Below are 20,924 nucleotides of genomic sequence, written 5' to 3' on the forward strand. Positions count from 1 at the left end.
CTCCGGGTGTGCAGACACATCCACCCCGCGCCTCGCCCAAGGTGAAACACACACCGCTCCTGTCCCTGCCTTTCTGTCGGAAGGACCGGCAGCCGGCCCCTCTCTTCTCCCCGTCCCTCCGCCCGTCACGGGCCGCCCCGCGCCACACCAGCCGCCGCCATATGGCGGGAGAGCGGCCGGGTCGGGCCGGGCCGGGCCGAGCCCCCACCCCGCTCCACCCCGCCCCGCGGGCCACCCTCCCCACGCCCGAGCGTCGAGCAGCCGCTGGGCTCACGCTCGCCACCGCCCCGCCGGCAGAGCCCGCCTCCCCCCTCCCCCGCTGGCTCCTCTACCCCCGGCCCGGGCGCCTCAGCCCCTCAAGGACTCCGGGGCGCTCAATGTCAAGCGGGCGGCGCCGCGCGGCCGCCGGCAGGGGGCGGGCGAGGGGAAGCGGTGCGAGCGCTGCGCCGAGCGCGGCTCAGAGTCGGTGGCGCTGGCCATGCCGGGCAGCGCGGCGGCGCGGAGCTGAGCCCAGCCCAGCCCAGGGCGGCCGAGCCCAGCCGCGCCGCTGAAGGGCACCGGCGGCGGCGAGGCTTCCCCGCGCTCTCCCGCAGCTGGAGCGCGCCCGCCCCGCATCATGGAGGCTGGGAAGCGGAGCTCTTCTGCCGGCAGCCGGGACGATGGCAGCGCTAACGCTTTCCCATCCAAGCCGGCGGCCCCGGCGGAGAAAGCCCAGAGCAGCCCCGGCGGCGGGGGCAGCGGCGGCGTGAAGGAGCATGGCAACTCGGTGTGCTTCAAAGTGGACGGCGGCGGGGGCGAGGAGCCAGTGGTGGGCTTCGAGGATGCCGAGGGGCCCCGGCGGCAGTACGGCTTCATGCAGCGGCAGTTCACCTCCATGCTGCAGCCGGGGGTCAACAAATTCTCCCTCCGCATGTTCGGCAGCCAGAAGGCGGTGGAGAAGGAGCAGGAAAGGGTTAAAACTGCGGGGTTCTGGATCATCCATCCCTACAGCGACTTCAGGTGAGCGCGGGTCTCCCGGCGCCCCACGAGGGGTGGCCCCGGCGCGGGGAGCGGAGCGGCGCTCCCGCCGGCTCGCACCCCGCCCGGCGCGAACTTCGACGCGCTCCGGCTTGGAAAGGAGCGGGGGGAGCCCCGCGGAGGTGAGGGGCTTCCCCCGCCGAGCTCGGCCCGGCCCGGCGCTCTCCAGCGTGCTGCTCCCGGGACGGACCCGCGGGCCCGGCGGCGGTCGGGCACTGGCTGCCCGCAGCCCGTTCCCCCTGCCGGCAGCGCGCTGCCGCCGCCGGGCCTGCGGCTCCGTCCCGGTCTGGCCACGAGGCGAGGTGTGCCGGTCCCTCGGGCGGGGGGAGGGCAGGGGTTGCCACCGGAGCGGGGCACGGCTCTGCCCCGGGCTGGGAGAGCTCGCCGGGGCGCGGGCAGCGGCAACTAAAGCGGTGAAGTCCCGCGGTCCGCGCTGGCCGCACGCCGGCCCCTTCCTGAGCGCCCGCCGCGAACACTTGTTCAGGGGGTTGCGTTAAGGAAGCGCGTCTGGGTCAGAGTCGCAGCAAAATAACTTTATCCAAGCTGACGCTGTGTACCAAACTACATTTTCATAGGTAGATGGGTAAATGTGATGTTAAATTAGTTTTTCCTTTGCAGTAAGTTGAACATATGCCAAATTGGAATATTCAAATGGAAGGCAGTGCAAATTAATTTCTGGGAAGAGATACTTCCCTCTAAAATTACATTTTAAGTGAAGGATTATTTCATTATGTTCTCTATGCTAACTGGCCACATGGCTTTGTAAATTTTACACTCCACAATATTTGCTTAAGAACTATGAGTGTAATTAAGTACATTTAATCAACAGTCTATATGTATACAATAAATGAATTGCTGTGGAGACCATGTTGAAGAAGGAAAATCCAGAGCGTTCAACAGTTACATGGATCTTCTAAGAAAAAGTAGGTTAAATAGGACACGCTTCCAGTGGTAACTGGAGAAAATACTTCCAAAAAATACTTCCAAAGTCCAAGTTTCAGTGGGACCGTTTAGAGTGAGGTGTTATGCAGTGAGCTGTGCTCGCACATCGCAGTCGAGCCCCAGAGCAGTACAGCTACAAGAGCAGAGGAGCAGGGCAACACTCAGTTATGACTCGAGATCATGCTTCAAACCCCTGCTTTTTTCCTGGCTCCCTGGAGGCAATGAGCTGCACTCATTCTTTTCCTGGAGTACCTTTTCCTCCTCGCATGCCAGCTCAGCTGCACTGGCAGGTGCATTAAGTGGAGAGAGAGCCAGGAGTCCACCCGCTCCCTTTCTGCCAGCCTGAGAGGGATGTAGCAGGTCACATCTGGTGTTGTGGTAGCAAGCGCAGCGGATTAGGAGGGTCTGATGGCCTCGCCCATGTGTGTGCATGAATAACTTTATTCACGTTAAAATTGCACTATAATGAATGAGATTATTCTTGCAAGTAAATTCCCTTGTTTTGTTGTAGGATTGGTTTCTGAACGAGGTGCACAACCCAACGATGTTTTGGGCAGTAGGAGGTTATGCACTATGTTGTGTGCAGCATGTAACTTTTTAAACCAATAGTTGAAATAGGTGATAGGCATGTTAGTTCTGTTTCACTACAGAAATATCTTCTAATTCTGTTGTAATTCTTCCTGTGGGAAGGTTTGGGCATCAGAGCATATGTTTATTTTTTTTTTTTTCAGTAGGAATAAATAACACTGCATCCTTTTCAGTCCCATTGTCTGCATATTCTTAAATTAACTCTATTTTCTGAGGGTTTTGTTATGTCTTTATTTATCAGAATAAGGTGTTTGTTTTTTAAATAAAGTTCGTAGTCTTTCATTAGTCTTGGGATGATGTGACCTGATCCAGACCCATTATTTTTTTGGCCAGTAAGACTGTTTCAGTGAGAAATGTGAGATATTTCTCCTGAAATAATTGCAGCTGTATAACAGTAGTACTCTTTTTGGGTGGCAGTGTTTATAGAAATGGTTGAAGAAGTTGTACTATATTGTATATGCGCTTCCTATATGTGAATCGTGAAAATGATAGTAAGTGCCTCCCAACAGTGTCTCTGTACCAGAGCAAACGCATTTGTAAGGATGGATTTGATCTGGTTTATATTTGTGTGTGATTTTGTAACAATGTAATGCATGTATGGAGACAAGCCTTAAAACATGCAAAGAGACAGAGGTATCTTAATTGCACAGTGTTAATGTTGATACCACCAAGGGAAAGAACTAAATTTTCTAAGAAAACAACAAGAAAAAGCTAAAAAGGTGAATATTTTATGGTATCCAAGTGGGAGGATTCAGAATAAGTTTGTAAATGTAGCTATCATTAGGGTGTTTGTAGCACATACGAAAACGGACATCACAGCAAATTTTAAATATAGGCAATAATTAGGACAATATTGGGTTAACCACATAAGGCAGAGGAAAATTCTGGAACAGACTCCTATGGACTTTCATTTATTTTTGTTTTTCTAGTTCTGGATGCTTATATGCGTTTGTTGGGATACTTTGAATGCAGTTGGTTACATTTCTTGACCTCTTTCTCAGGATTGTTATAAAACTTCGTACATTTTTCTACACAGCAATACTTTGCTGTGTTGTCTGGAGGGTTGGGCAGTGTCCCTATGCCCTCTCATCCCCCTTTTTTGGTATGAAGAGAATGTGGAAGCTGTGTTTGTAAATTCGGTGCTCTGTGAATCGGTTACTTGTGTCTTTGTGTGGCTTGGTCTCTAGTTTTATGGCTCTCCATCCTCCCTGTCTCTTTGGGAAGGATTTGCTCTTAATCAGGCAGATATATCCTTGGAGAATTAAATTCAATAAGTATTACATAATTTTTCCACAAGGGGACCATTTTGTTCCTGGTTGTCTTTTTCCAGTCTTCTGAGGTTAATGTCTAATTTGGAAGCTGTTATGTAAACTGAGCACCTAATGCTCATCAAACCCAGCGCAAGACCTCTGTTTATCTCTTCGCAGCTGTGATTACTGTGTCTCTAAGCTTGGACAACAATTCTGTGTAATTGCATTACTCACAAAAGTGAATTTATTGTCAGTGCTTTGGTTGGGGTTTATTGAAGTCCTGCGTGCTTTCTATGAGATATGGAGTGCCTCCGGCCACCCCTGCTCATGTGCAGAGGAACGAGCCCACGGGAGAGCATCCCTGGTCCAGCCCCGTGGCCTCACAGCCATGGGACGGATGAGAGCAGCACAAGGCTGATGGGAGATGGGAGCAACTGCACGTGGTTCTGCTGCTGCCGCCATACACATTCCATTCATTTCATAGCACAGTTGCACTGTTTGTGGGCTTTGAGGGACTTTTATATTGTACAGCCTTCTAGTATTAGTGGAAACGTACGTGGCTGATTTTTCAGATGATTAATTATTCAGTGTCCTTCAGCATGTCAGGAGTTTCTTTAATGCTCAGAGGGCTTCCTTGCCTGTGCCTGGGCTGTTGATCTGGCCCTGGAGTGTCTGCTTCTCTCCCTGTCTGTGGGTACACAGAGAAACTCTGGAAATCTTCATTTTATTACCACATCAGCCAGGGCATCTGTAGTCAGCAATCTACAAAGAAAACTGTTAGTACCTCCAGACTCACATGGGAGAGGCATCTTTTGACCAGAAATAGCCATCTATGAGAAGGACTGAGAGGAAATAATAAGTGTATGAGTAAACGTAGCCTTCACACTCTGATGGTTACAGTTTTTAGTTTGATGTTTGGGAACAGCCTTTGACTGGAAGTGGTGACAAAAAATTTTAACTGGTTTTCAAGATGAAGTGAAGTAAGACTGTGATGTGGAGTGGACTGGCGCAGCAGCGGATAAGGAGGTGCGGTGCGGGCAGCGCTGAAGGTCTTTTTCCTGTGTAGATGAACATAAAATATGAACTCCTTTTCAACAATAGCAAAAAGCTCTTGACATTTTATGTCGAGAGAATCTCTCCGGGTAACTTCTCATCTATTCAAGGAGCGCAAAATCATATTTTAATGATAACAGAAAAGTAAAAGCAGAGTTAATTCTAAAACAGAAAATTTCAGAGCATACTGAATAGTAAACGTATGCCAGATTTTTTTAACAAGTGCGGCACTCCAATTTCAAACCATTTTTCTATACACATTTGAGGGTTATCATGTAAATGTATGAGGTTTATCATATAAATCTTTATAAATCATAGAAGGCTCTATTGATGCTACCTTGTAAGTAAATTTAATGCCAGGTTTCAGTGGGTTTTAATCAGGGTGAAAGACACAATATTTGCGTGTGTATATCTAGGTACTTATGGAACAGGTTTTTTTGTCTATTGCTATTAAAAACCATTCTGTTATTTTGTGCAGTTTTATGTAACCCATCCATGTTTTCCTGCACATGTGCAGCTTAATTTTTCAATTATGTGCCAAACTGTAAGTCATAATTGCAACGTATTGGTGTACCTCATGTTTTTTACTATACTTCTCTCAATTTTGGACTTATATTTGCCCTTATGAATCAATTTTATTTTTAATATGTGCCTGTCTTTTGGGCCTGTCTTTGACTGCTGGTGAAAGGCACCCTAACGTGGTAGACTGTGCATATGTGCAGCTCACATACATGTTTCTAAAATTTGTGCATGTATTGGTTTAAAACCTGTTCTTTGGGACCGGTCTCCACGTGTTATACCTATCCTTTATATTTTAAGAAGCTTAGGGTAAGCACTTTGTCTCTCTTTTGTCACATGTCTGTAATGTCTCCGTTAAAGCTAATGAGATTTATCTTTTGTGAGCTGTTACATGCTTAGGTTTATATTGAGCAGTAGAGTTGGAAGGTAATGCTATATGTGATGAAGACAAAATGTGTTGTATCATACTTAAGTGTAATTGATATAGATATATGTATGCAAAACTAAGTCTATAAGTAATGTTGGTTTGTATTAAGTAGATCAGATACAAATTAGCGTGGGTTTTCATGGATACATTATATCACCGGCAGTGTAGGAGTATGAAATGTCTGGTTTTCAATTGTCTAGGTAGTCATCTCAGTCTTGTTGCTCAGGATTTGTCATGAGGTTCTTTTACAGTGTTAAGACTTTTGAGTTATTTGCTAATAAACTGATAATCATGGATTTATAATTTTACTGCATACATTCTTTGCACAAAGCATTTAAAAAATTATTTATATTTTTATGACTGAAGTACAATTTTGGCTACAGCTATCTTTCATATATCATTTTCAAATATTGTTGTGGCAACTATATTTTTTATTTCTATTAAAGAAAAACCTTGTACAGTTACACTATTCCTGTTACTTGGACATTCACTCTTTGTACGTGACTAAGCATAGAGAACCATTAAGTATGAAAAAGTAGTAGCATTTGGCTTTTTAGTTGCTGCATTCCAACAATTTTTTGCACTTTACTTCTGTAAATGCCCCAAAGCATAAATTGACAAAATGGTAGCATTAACCTAAATCATGCATTTATAATGTCTGAAAATACTTTCGACAGTAAGTTATATATTAAGCTTTATAATAGTTCCCCAAGTAAAATGTGTCTCCCATAAAGGAAGGCTGAAAAGAAATATGTTAACAGTCCTCAAATGCATAAATGGATGTTACAAAGAGGAAAAAAATTGCATACAAGTAATAGGGTGAAATTGCGGCAAGAAATATGTAAAGGAGACATTTAGAAAGCAGAACCAAAAACAAGCAATAAAATATTCTATTGGAAATGCTTTGATGTGGAATAAGGGCCAGAAATGCATTAGGTTGTTTTTCATCTTAAGTTCCTATTATTTTTAATATTGAGTCATGTCTCATCATCGGCTGTCACTGATTCATTTGATATGAAATCTAGTTGATTAAAGCTAGCTACTGGCATTTCTTTTCATGCCACTTGTAAGCATGTATAAATGAAAATGGATATATAGAGGTGCACGTGAGGGCCATGTGCTCTTGTCCCCTTTGAGGTTTTCTCCAATAACCACAAAAGCAAGCCAGCTGAGTCCACCTGAGCACTCACCTTCTTGACCTCTAAGGGATGTGCATAAGATTATGCCTTTGTTTGTTCAAGACGAGCAATTGATTTTATTGATAAGGCATCTTTCTCTCTCTTGATAATGTAGAATACTAATGCATAGTTTGAGCTCACGTATATTTTGAACATTTCCCAATTTTCATGTGTCCATTCTAGTCCTGGAATGACAGTCCATTCATTGCATTTTCTTTCATGTTTTTGAAACCTTATATACTTGAAAACAGAAAAATGTTAATAGCAGAGAACAAACTTAGTAACTCAAATAATTCCTCAGTTTTATGAGGTACTTTTAATTTAACTTCAGATGTTTTGAAGATTGTTTTATATATATATATATTTTTTTTTTTCTGCAAGATGCTTAATTGTAGAATATTCATTTTCACAATCTAAATAAACGCAAATACTTTTATCATTATAATCAAACCAAAATGTTACACGATTTCTGTAAGTAATCTATAAGATGATGTTTTGGGGGACTACTTACATGCGAGTCTTTAAAGTTTGACCTGGAATGCTCATCAATATCATGGGACTCCCTTTTCAGTTTTGTTTTGTTTTGTTTTAGTTTGGCTGCAGTGATCAAAAAAGCACTTGGTTAATATTATCTATATATATACATCTACCAAAAATAAGATCATAAGATCATAAGATCAGCACCATGCTTGGGCCCATGGGGGAAAAAGTACTGATTTTGTTATACCCATTGGTTATTCTAGCAAGACTACACATTTTTGATTGTGTACCGGCACTTTATTTGTTAGCTCATCTAAATAATTTATGCTTACAATCAAGTTATTAATAGTTTGGTTTTTTTTTTATGTTAGGTTTCTTGTACTTGAGTATACAGAGAGAACTGTGAATTGGAATACTATGTAAAAGCATGGAATAGTAAATAAAAATGTGGATTTAGGATTTGGTTTGAGGGTTTTGGTGGCTACAAAGATATATAAAAAATGCATAGCACTTGATAAGTTGCTTGGGTTTTTTTACAGTTATATAATCATGTTAAAATTTGAGTGGCTCAGTTCTTGATTGTTCAGCCTGGAATAGTAGAAATAGAGACGTACGAAATCAGAGGTCACTTAAAAAAATGTGAATCTTTACCTCTGCATGTCTGCCTATGCCTAAGATCAGTGACATTGTAATATTTAATTAAACTTTGTTCGCTTTTTTTTGAGAGGCTCAGTTGGAAGGTACTAGAAGGCAAAATACTATTTTTAGAGAGGGGGTAGAATATGAAAATTAGTAGAGAAATTTACTTCATTTAGTTGTAAATAAAAGGTATCCATTTCTCATCTCTGCTTGCAGTGAACAGTATGCCTGAGAGCTGTCTTCTGTGTCAACATATAATTTTTGTGAGAGAAGAAACTTTTAACCTACTTTGCAATGTTTAATTTTTAACCTGCCAGTACAATTCTCATTAATTGCTTGAAAGTCCTTTAGCTGTCTCTTCCCTGATTCTTTCCCAGAGGCATGATTTAATTTTAAAAATCATAGTGTATTCAGCTCTAATTATTGGAGAGCTCGTTCCAGACACATAGTAAGGTACGTTAATGACCAAAAACTGTATCAGCTGCAGTCAATGTCAGTACTACCTCAAGGACACTGTCATCTAGCTTCCATAAAATCTCTGTTAATATTTTTTAATCTGATGATAGTCAGATTCAGGCAAGCTGCGTGATATTTTGCAGTAATCTTATTGCCTTTGTTTGCAGTGCAACTGGAATAAGTCTGGAGTAAACCTGTGTTCAGAAAACATTCGTTTAATTACAAAATAAATGCAGTCTGTTTCCATTATATGTTTTTAAGACCCCCAGACAAAGGCCAAACCCTTTTTTATTTATGCCAGTGAAGTTCCCACAGCTGTAGTTGGGTCATATAGCTAAGAACAGGATTTTGTTATTATTTTATTAACATCTACGTTGTTTATGTGGATATGAAGAACATTATTTAACAAATAATTTGATATGCTGTTGGAATTTAACATGCTGCTGACATTAATAAACTATCTCTAAAAATATAGCATTTATTAAAAATTATTATTAAGATACTTTTTTTTCAACTGAATAAACACAGTTTGCTTATGCTCCCAGTCAAAGCTAGGTCACGTGGTGGTTTTTTGTGTTTTTATTTATTTTTTTTTAACGTACTTTAAATAGCTAATATGCATAAAAATTGTTTTGACAGTGGGGGTTTTTTTTAGGTGGTAATACTACTATTTTTCATCCAGTTCTCAATCTTCAATTCACTGAAGCTTACACGTGTGCTAAAGCTCCGGTACATGAAGAGCCCCACAGAAAGAAAATGTCCTCTCACGACATCAAATTTTCCAATTCTATACATAGTGTACTTAGGTTACCTCCATTTTTTTTTGTCTGCTGCCGGCAGAGTAAAGTATGGTGGTATTGATGTTTCCTTGGCTGGTTCTGTTGTGTCTTACAGTAATTTACCCAGTCCCCTAAGAAGCATCTCTCTTTATGGCATGACTGCAGCACCAGGTAGTGTGGTTCTGATATGATCTGATGTTAAGCAAATCTGTAGACTGCAGTAAATTTAGCATGATATAATAGGATCCTAAAGATAAATGAGTATTCAAACTTGCTTTAGGTCAAAGCTATGGAGAATATACAGAACTTTTATAAGATGCATGGAGTGAGATCTATATAATCCTCCCCAGGAGATGGAATGAAAGTGTGGCTGCAAAACCATGGGGATGCAATCAAGTTTTCATATGAGTACTGAGAGGTTTTCCATTGGGTTCTCGAGTTGCTTCTGTCCATGCGTTCATTCCAGGACGACTTCTGATTTCTGTCTGGTAGAGAAATTACTATGAAACCTGTAATACAACCCCCTAAAACACCTTATTACTGCCTGACAGTACACACTTGCAAGCCTCTGGGTTCCCCAAACACATCCTGGGCTATAAGTTCCTTGGGGTGGCTGCATATGGGCTTGTTTGCACTTGATTCCTCAGTGAAGATGACAGCCAAGCGTGTCTGTCACTCTGATTCACCTTGTCTTCAGTGCCAGACAAGCTCAGTAGTAACACAAAGATTTCATTTTCTAACTAGGGATTAGTCTATTACACACAAACTTCGAAACAAAACATAAATATTAAAATAAATCAAGCATACACCTCAAGCTTCTTGGGTGCCTTTCTCATTACCCGCCTTACCACGTATACTTCAGAAAAGTTCTGTTTTTCAGAGCTGTGTGTCAAGTGTTCATGGAAACTGTTATCTAGGAGACTCCCTAAAAACTGAAAACTGGCTTTATCTGTCTTTAATTTATGGCATTTCTTATGGTCTAGTTTTCATACAGTGAAATTCTGCTGTAGACAGCTTGCACTTCTCATTTGAAGGTTAGCAAGAGCATGGTGATGTTGTCCCTGACAGATTTTGTTTTTTGAAAACAACTTCTCTTTTCCCTTATTCTGTTTCTGCTTCTCTCCCTCCTGCATCTCTTCCTGAAGAGATAATGAATTTTTTTTATATACATGGAAATCAAGAGTTTATTTTTTAATTTTACAACTTGTTAGCTCTGCTATATGGTTTTCCATTCTTACTGAGGCTATTGTTAGCTGGGAGATATTGAGCTGTTTGTTCAAACTAGCCGGGAGAAGTTAACCTAGTAGTATTTTGTAGTTTGTAAATAAATACTTTATAATAATTAAAAAAATATAATTGTAAGGACATTTTTTGTTTCCCATGACTTGGGCAGGTTGGAAGTTTTCTGTTGAGAATTGCAGCCTGATGCAATTGAACATGCCGTTACCATAGACCTAGTAACAAGATACTTCGCCAAGATTGTTTCCTCAGCCTGTTTATTGCCAGCTTGGGAATGCTGTTGCATACATCTATCACATTAAAGATATAAGAAACACACTTCTGTAATGCAAAGGGTGTGTGGTATCAGGAGTAAGAACTGCCAGATGGTAGGTAATCTAACAGAACATTTAAAGAGGGTCAAAATGGAAAATATCTGAAATCTGATGACTTATTAAGCAGTAGATGTTGCATGTGTGGGACAAGTGAGAGATAAGTAACCTAATTTAGGTGCCCACATGACCAAAATTGACTTTTAATTGCTTGCATTCTGTCAGTAAATATCTGAAATACATGGTTTTACTAACTTAAAGGTGTTTTTTGAAATATGGAACAGGATATTAAATGCAGTAGTATACTGCTGGGTGTTGAAAACTTGAGTATGATATATTCATATTCTTATTTTGTATTTATTGAAGTAATGAATTTATTATGATGCCTTATCTCTCAGAAATGGAAGAAGAAATTCAAAAACAGTTTCAAGGTTTTTGATATTGAAAAGAATTACATCCAGAACCTACTATTTTATAATTTCATATGCATATTACTTAGCTAGGTGTGAACTAAATACAAAATAAATAAAGGCTGAATCTGATTAAATGTTTTAGTTTGCTATTTAAAGAAATTTGGTGTGAGTTTTAAATGTCTTGCTTCCCTTTGAGCTGTCCTCTCTTCTCATTTCCTGAAGGTATATTTTCCTGTGGTCTGCCTCTATCTGTACTCTGTCGTTCACATGCAGGCTAATTTTTTTTTGTCAAGGGATGATCCTTGTTAAGATGGGTCTGAGGAAGACTCCTTCAGCTTTACACAACCTGTCAGTGTTACTGAGCAATTTCCACCACCACCAGCCATGTTACCCAGGACCATATGAACATCGCTCGATGTGACCATGGTTGTTTCTACCATTTCTAAGCCGGAGTCAACTCTTGCATTCTCCCACAGGCTAGACCCGATTTATTTTTCTGTGGAAGGGATGGGAGAGCTGCAGTGAACTTCCACTCCCACACTTGTTCCTCACAGCGTGACTGAGTTCAGACCTGTTCCAGAGAAGAAGAGCTAGCTTTGTATCCCAGGAACGCAGGTAGTATGAATCTGCATGAAATGGTGACAGATGTTCCTGCTGGGGCCACTGACTTGTGATTCCTTGAAGTGTCAGCAGCTCATCTTAGCACTGAATGTACATACTCATTTTATGCCACTGGCAATATGAGCAAAGGGAATATGATATTTAACTTGGTTTCATGTTTCCAGTACAAATTTTTCCATTTCTGGAATGGCTTTGAAAATGACAGTTTTACCCAGTGCTCTGCGCAGAGTGTGCAGATCCCTAGGATGTTAGATGAAGATTTGAGATGGATGTCAGGAGCCTATCTATCTTTGGGTTTCAGAATGAGATAGGGACCTAGATACTTGTAAGCATCTGTACTCTGTGCCTGAACATCTTTCAGAATTCTAGCCATAAGGAGCTGTAAATGGTAAAACTGATTTTTAAAAAATGTCATGCATGGGTGCTCTGAATTTGCAGAACTAGTATATCAGAATATTTTGAATATGCTTCATGTTCCATTTCTGTCATATTATATATTTTGATTTGCAGAGTACAGATCAATGTCTTTTTTAAGATTATGATGGAAAGTTCTATTAATCATTTGTCGCCCTGAATTTCTTGCTGTCCTACACCATTGAATTATTAACATCTGTTTGGCTGTTCTAATTGTTGCACATCTTTAGCTTAAACAGTTTTGAATAGTTCATAACTTACTGTCCTCCAGAAATGAAACAAACATTTGGCTAAATTAAATTTTGTCTTTCTGAGGAATATTGGCTTCTGGCTAAAACCTCTCCAAGAACTCCACAGTAAAATGTTTTAATTTGCAGAAGGCCAGAAACCTATTTATTATATGTAGACAACTTCATTTTGAGTGAATATGGATGGAAGATAAAGATGGACATCTGGTGTTTCATTCACCATGGTAAAGAGAAGCTCTTGTTATTGTGCTGTATCAAAGCAACAGTCATCTGTCTGTATGGGAGTAAATATCTTCCTTGGTACTTCTGCTGTTGTTTATAGTTCAGGTCATAGACCCCTGACCAAAGTTTCTTTTGAGTGCTTATTTTAGAGTCGGTTATCAGTGGCTACGATTATAGGCAACTTTACTTGCAGGCAAACACATTTCCCTGTCACCCTTAACCTGTGCTGCGTGGCTGGTGCTGAGAGCAGCGTGCAGGCTGTGCCATTGTTCAGGAATACGGACTCCGTTTAAGCGCCCGAGGATCAGAGAAAGAGAATTTTTGGACCAAGAGACTTCAAAGTCAACTGTGGAAAACAAAACACTCCACCAAAATATGAAGTGGAGAAGTAGATTATTAAATAATTCCCTTTTATATTTTTTCTGATAAATATTCATAGGTGAAGCATAAAACAAAGCCTGTGGTGAAGTTTGAATATGTTTTCAGATCTTAACATTTTTACCAATCTTTTATTTTCAGGCTGAAAACTGACATGTTTTTCCTGAAGCCTAAAGTGACTTCCTCTCTCTCTCTCTCTCTCTACTTTTCTTTATTTTTTTTTTTAGAAAGCAACTTTGGAGGAAAAAAGCTTTCATATATGTATTTTGTATAATAGGTTTACTTTAGATGGTTCTGTCTCAATGAAGATCAAGGAGAAATTTAAATTAATCTCTATATTGTTATCAAATATCTTCAACTGATTTAACAAGCATTTCATATGACTAAATTAAAACAATAATTAACAAATGTATTTCAAGTTTGTAAGCTGCCATAGTTCAATAAATACTTCCAACACATAGTTTCTAAATGTAATACCTGTTGTTTTTAGAAATTGCTCTTGGCCATCTGTTTCAGTGTTGTGTATACCTATGACAAAATATAACGGAACCTTGTTTTTTTAATTACAACCATACAGTGGATATGACCTGCAGTACTGCTGCTGGCAAAGAAAAGGCCCGTTGCATGTAAAGGCAATCCCCTGGAGTGTTTGATATTGCAGGTTATCTCCTGTTTTGCAGATTAAAAAAAAAGTGATAATAAATAAGTTATTAAATAAATAAGTTATTTTGTAGGGTTTTTTTTTGAAGGCATTTGATTGTTTGCTTTTGAAAGAATAACCAAAGCCATTTAATTGGCTTCCTTGTTCAGTTATATTGAATTAAACTGCAAAAGGGCCATTCAGCAATCACATTTCATTGCACTGACCAATGTTCATAAATGTCAGATGTGGATTTTGCATCCTCAGAAGCTTGTATTCCAAACCTCCACCCTTCACTGAGCTGCTCACAGTGGCAGTACATGAGATTTTGCTCTGACTTGCCTGCATGGAGCTTTCTGGAGCATTATAGGGTAAATAGCATGAAAAGACAATGAGAGGAACAGAGGTAAAACTAACAAGGCTTCAGTTACTTAGGGCAATAACCAGAACATCTTCGAACATCGTGTATTCTCTTTTTTATTTGTTTTGTTTTCTTTTCTGAGTTTTCCTTTTTCTTTTAAAAAAGTGAGTATTAGGTCTGTCTGATCACTGCTCTGTCTGGCTGCATAATTAGCTGATGTGTTTTGGCAATGCAGGCAGAATGCTGTTCTCTAAAAAGAGTGGTAAGACTGGAGCATGCAGTATGTAAACTGGGAAATTTTAAAGAAATGTTAAAATTACATTGTATCTGCTTAAATAGTGTAGAAGGTAAATGGCTAGCAAAGAGATCTGGATACAAGCTGAATGATGAGGATAATGGGGACTCTGACTGTAGATGGTATAGACATGAGAAACATGCAAGAGCTGCATTTTATTTCTGGTAGGGAAAAGTGGTGTAGTGTATGAGGTATGAAATCTTGTTTTCAAAGATAATGGTAAAACTGCATATGGAAGTTCCTAGCTGAGCATCCTCCTTCCTATCTGCTCTCTAGTGCAGAACTCCTGAGGGGTGTCACCCTGTAAAAAGACAATCATCATAAATACATGTAGGGAAAGGTATAAGAGGCTTGTAGAAGATTATTGCTTTCATTGCTTAAAATATTTTGTATTGGGCACATTGTGTTTTCAATTAATTGCTGTTTTAAAAAGATAAATAAATAAAAGCAATGAATTCAGTTAATTGCGTTAACAACATAACAAATAATCATACTAATGCTATTTTCAGCATGTATTTTTGAGCATGTACATGAATATCTCCTGTATCTGCTCAGGAATTCAAACCATTCGTCCCTGATGCTGGAAGTGCAGAGTAATTTCCATCCTCTGATGGGCAGAATTTAAGTCTGTACATTTACTTTGCATAACACTTCTGGCATAGATGCGTTCAATAACAATATTGCCTCTCAGCGCTGGTCTGCTTCGACAGAGCAAAAAAGTGAGAATTCCTGTGGTGTAGTCGTCACCTTCCCTGGGAAGAAGGTTTTGGTTCCTGTTCTGGTTTATATTTGTTTAGGGAAAGAGAACAAGGCAGCAATGTATCTCACTTCAGGAGACACAATATGGCTTGAGGGTGATGCGTTTTCCAGAGAAGGGGGAAATCCTGGGCTCAGCTGCCCACAGATAAGTGAAGGAAGTCAAATGGATTTTCTGAGGTGTTGGTGAGAGCTGTAGGTATCGAGCTGTTTTGCAAAAGGGAGATGCGCATGACGTGACCCTAATTACTTATCATGTTGCTCGGTTGTGAATTCGATATTTTTCCTTTGCTCTTCTAAAAAGTGTCTGAAATATATTTTTAATCCTTTTTCATCGAAGTATAAGTGAAGATGAAGAAAGTGGTTATTTTGATTTGTTTTGAACACCAGTTCCTCAGTTTATTGTGTTATTTTCACAACAAACACAAGTTATTAATGATTTAACATGTTATATTCATGGATTACAGTAAAACAATTTAATGATTCTTAAAATGGTACTTCTACTTATTTTAAAGGGTTGAAATCGCAGTCCTTATTTTTAATATTTGAAGAAACGTAGGCTTTGGAACCAAAGATCAGCTGTAAATAGTTGTAAAAGGGAATAATAATTTAACATGATATATTTATGCTATCTCAGTTACTTGTTCTTGCACTAGAGTCTTGTACATCCATGTAGATATATAAGGTGTATACATATTCAGTCATGTATATTTGTTTTCAGTCATGATGTAGGAATACAAAATCTGCATGTATAATCCATCAACTTGTTTCAGACCTATATATAGTTCTTTTGCACTTTTTTACACCTCTGTACCTTGATTTTTTTTTTTTTTTAATTTTTATTTTCAGTTTAAATGTACCACACAGTCTTGCCTTTAGTGAACTTTTCAATAAATGATGCACCAATTTCTGGGAAATGAAAATTTATGTTTGAAGTGGCTTCTCAGAATGTACTGTATCTTTGCACAGTTACATGCACAAAGCCAGTTTTACCTCTGACTATCAGAATGAAATTGTTAGTATATATGTCAAATACCAGAAGTCTTGGAGTCTTACATGAACAAAGTTGATGGTCCTAGTCTTGTTTTTCTTGTCGAAGGTATTCTCTAAAAACTAATTGCTCCAGCTCATTCAGTGGTCACAGGCCAGTCTCCTTGCCAAACCTCATGACTGAGGTCTATCAATAGCTACTGAGCAATGTCTTCTCCATCTTCTTCTCTGAAGATAGTAGACAAAATGCACTTTTCACCATCAGCAGAACCTGAAAAGATTACACTGATAAGAGATTGAATTAGTTAAAAAAAATCTGTTCAAGCAAAATATTAGGTGGCATTATCTGGCTTTTTTGGTTTTGCGAGGGGATGCCGGTTGAGGTACCTTCCTTTTCATGTGATGCTTTTTTGAGAAGAATTACAGAAGGCTTCTCCCAGTGTAAGCCTCTGAATTTTTACTTAGTATGGAGGCACCCTGAATGTTGTATTTCTAAATGACACTCTTAAAATTACTGTCACTACAAAATTCTTAATTAACGCAAGTGTTCCAACATGAGATATGAGATTATTTTGCAGCTGAAATATTTTTAGACCTGTCTCTTTCAAACTTTTTCTTGCGCCTGTAAAGCGGTCATTTCTAATTTGAGAATGTGAATGCATCTTTTGCAGTGATCTACTGCAGAAATTTGCTGACACTTAACAAATCAGTATGTTGCAATTAGCACTTGGTTTAAGGGCTGATAATATGAAACTGAAACAAATCAGTTGGAGTCCCTATACGAAATGTTTCCTGATACTGAGAGGCTGTGGTCTAACAGTTTGAACCGGGCAGGGGGGAGTAATTTTGAGGAATATATGTTACTTGAGCTGTGATGTTTGTTGATGCAAAAGCGATCTTGATAATCTGAAATAAATAGGTTTTGATCAGCATACAGGTCAGCGTAGACAGATTCAGCTTTTTCCAAGATAAAACCGATTTGTGAGTTTCGAGCTGGTAGCTATCTGGATGGGACCATTACCCTGCTTTTTCACTAAGGAGTGGGGCTGAACAAAGAGCAAACTGTGTAAAGATGGGGAAGTGCAAAAGCAATATCAGAGCTCCACTGGCAGTGGTGCACTGTTCTTGCCCAAGGTTATGTGGAAGTCAGGCATTAATTCTTTCTGCTGTAGCTTAATAAGTTTATCTGAGGAAAAGCAATGGCAAACATGAGATGTATTCAGGCACTCGTGGTAGGGGATTATTAGCTAAAGCCAAATAGGCTCAATATTAAATAAAATTGCCATGTTATATAAATTTCTTTATGTCCTGTCCTTCCACCCCTCACATATGCAATCAGGGCATTACTCCTGTGCCTTTTTGTTTCAGAAATCTGAGACTTAATTTTTATTGCATGTAAAATACTATTAAAACTTTAGATAGAAGCTATTGAATGTGTAGTGAGAATTAATTTTTTTTAAAATGTCCACTGCTTAAATATTAGTTGAATTTATTGAAAATATACATATATATTAATATAGTGTTAATTAGTTAAGTTTATAGTCACTTTCCATGGACAGTACTGTGATTTTCTTCTCTAGTAATCAAAATTTGAAGCACTCAAACTTTAAACCTAACCAAACAGTGCAAACAAAGCCTTTTGAACCTAGTAAATTGCTCTTCATTGGCTTTACAGGGCTCTGATCAGGTCCCCCGAGAGCTGCATTTATCTATTAATCTGCCTTATGCATAGAACCACAAGTCAGCCAAAAATCACTGACTTCCACTATTACGTGTGTTTAGTTATCAGGTAAAACTAATGAAATCTGTTTGAAATTGTGCGAGTTTGCAATTTTTAGATACATTCTATGGCTATATGAAAAAGAAGGCTCAGTATTGCTGAATTTTATTAATCCATCTTTGAATTCCTTTTCTGCTGCTGGGTAGGATGTTGCATCAATATTCAAAAATTAACAGCAAGGTACATAAATTGGCTCTCTAAGTATATATAGCTAACCTTGAAGTGAAGGACTTCAGTTATTAGTCTGAAATCAAATGAAGATTTTGGGGAGGGTCTGAAAACTCCGTTATTATTTTATTTTTAAAATTGCTTTTAGTCTTAATCAGAATTAAACCATTAAGCAAGAAGATTCCCAGGTCCAGCATTGCTCATAACTCAGTCAGGGAAATGGAGTTTTCAGAACATGAGCCTCTGCCTCATCCCAGACTGGCCAGTCTCGGGCAGGCAGAGAAAGCCTTTCTGCTGCTTCAGCAGGATACCTAGATAGGTCACTGAAAGTTAATTAAGCTTGATGTGTTTTACATTAAAAAAGAATAGCTAATACTGATGAAATTTTCACCTGAGAAAGTGTCATAGGCTTCTACTTAATAATTTCTGCCCTTCAACCTCAGCGCTTGAAGTGCAGGAGATGCTGTTAGTGCTCGGCTTTGGTGTATGCTTTACAGTCAAGGGGTGAGCCGTGAAAGGGGCTCTGTTTCAGCCTTCCAAAGTTCCTCATTTGTGTTTACTCAACATAAGCTAAAAGCTATCAGGGCAAAAATAGAGGACAATAGAGAATATAAATCTACAATTTCAGAAGAATAGTTTATCTTTTAAAAAGAAACCAAACCCAAACCTAATCTTCTGTCTTTCTAAAGCTTTGCAAAACTGAGTACATTCAGATGAGGAAAGTTTTACCCATACAGAAGGACAACACAACTGCAGAAGTGACCTCTTTGCTAAAGCAAAACAGGACAATATAAAGAAGTGACACTTCACTAGCCTTTTTAGTGCATTTATATTAATGCAAACAAATAGGTTACAATAAATTCTAAATTTGGAAATTTGAAAATTAAAAAATTGCTGCAGGGCCAAAGTCATGGAAGCATTCCACAACAGATTTGCAACCTTTAAATATAATTTGTTCCATGGAAGATGTTGAATGCAATGTTTCTTGTTAAAATAGAAGGATTTTCATATTTGATTTGTATTCCTTTTTCCCAGAAGAAGCATGTTTTCCTCTAGGTGTGTGTATGTGTAAGAGAGACAGATGGGCAGAATGAAAATGGGTAGCTGGGCAGAAGGGGATATCCTCACTTTCAGGTTGTGAAAAAAAATGGTGAAGATTTTTCAGAAAATTTTCAAGTACAAACACCTGTGCGATCATGAAGATAGTTTGGGTCTCCTGCAGAAAATCCTCACTTCTTCATCATCCTGTCCTTTCAAACACATCTGAGTAATTATCTGCAAGTTGAGATGTTTTCAGGCGTGTCTAGCTTTGTTCTCTCTTACTAAAAGAATAATATCGTTGCAAAGCAAGAGAAAGATGGCAGGTCTGGTGAGAATCAAATTCTGACATGGATAATACCAAGGTTAGTGCTTGTTACAGTATGTTGTAATAAAGTTTTAAATTAGTGTTATATATACTAAGATTGTTTTGTTACATATAGGACATTGATTTCTCTATTAGGTGAACTGATGATGCATGAAAGCAAAATAAATAAAGCTGTGTTTGAAGCTGAGATAAGAAAAAGTCAGTTTTCATTTCACTGAGCATCTGCTAGTCAAGCAAAATATTTAACTAAAGAGGAGTCAAGTTTTACATGGAAAACTTGTAAAAATTTTGTACTGTTTTGGGTTCTTTGTGTAGAATGAAATCATGTCTTAGATGCATCAGGTTTGGTTTGAAAGACATTTTACAAGCAATTTGAATTAATATCTTTTTCAAAAACCCTCTGCTTCGTAATAAGGTGGCTGTTGAGTATATGTCACTTAACTTCATGAGGTTTTACTGATATGTCTTGCTTTCTTTTTTTTTTTTTTCTTTTTTTTTTTTTCACTTTCATGATCTGGAAACTCAGAAAACTTAATCTTAATCAAAGCTGTGACTGTTCTGTGACCTGCAGTCATAGCACCCAGTGCCTTTGAGATGCTGTTCACTCTGCTGAGAACTTCCGCTGGGTCAATTTGTGTGTACCACAAGGATAATCACATATCAAACTGGACTGATTCAAGGTCATTGAGACTCCTGTGTCAATGGGCAGCAACCAGGAAATAATAAAGAAAGCAGATCTCAATGACATTTTATACAGTAGTATACACAGCAGATTATTCAGCAAATTAACTTAGTGCTGAAATTTCCTTCTTTAAGACTCAGTTTTCTTTGGGTTGGACATACAAAGTGGAAAATGAAGTGCCTGTTAGAATTCATAGTGCCTTACATTATTAAGCTTAGTACAAACATTGATTAATTAATACTAAATCTTTATCGCTGCTTGTGTAGGCACTCATTTTGAACAGACTGTTCATCCTATTCAGGATAGCCTGTGGCAATAAATAAGCCACCAAAGCTTCAGCACCATGTTCCAGAGCTGTAAGGAACACCATGCTGTTACTGTAAGTTTTGAAAGTATAGTAGATATTATAAATTTAGAGCGAAAAGATCACAGAAAGAGTGCTATGAATCCAACTAGTTTTATTTGAGAATACCAAAGCAACAATTTTTTTTTTTTATTTCTGCATAAAACAATTCTTTACAATTTAGAAAAAATGTGCCTTAAAACTGTTTTTTTATACTTTTTTTCCATCTAGAGATATTAAATATCTGAGCTATTTAGAAGCATTTAAAATTTTCAGGAATAGTTCAGTGCAGTGTGGTGCAACCTCTGTACTTTCAGTAAACAGCAAGTAGTAGTAGCTGTACCGAGTTAGCTTTAGAGTAGTACTAAG

General features: G+C 39.1%; 1 protein-coding gene across 1 annotated transcript in view; it reads left to right on the forward strand.

Annotated features, from left to right (window-relative positions):
• Positions 1–616: 616 nt before the first annotated feature.
• The window catches only part of HCN1 (hyperpolarization activated cyclic nucleotide gated potassium channel 1), a gene marked incomplete at both ends in the record, with an annotated part of 195,527 nt that continues 175,219 nt past the window's right edge, over positions 617–20,924 (forward strand). Inside the window, one exon of the mRNA XM_080362948.1 lies at positions 617–999. Coding sequence (XP_080219074.1) covers positions 617–999 — 383 coding nt within the window. The remainder of the gene's footprint in view (positions 1,000–20,924) is intronic.

The sequence above is a fragment of the Nesoenas mayeri genome, assembly GCF_963082525.1.
Source record: "Nesoenas mayeri genome assembly, chromosome: Z".
Classification (NCBI taxonomy): Eukaryota; Metazoa; Chordata; class Aves; order Columbiformes; family Columbidae; genus Nesoenas; species Nesoenas mayeri.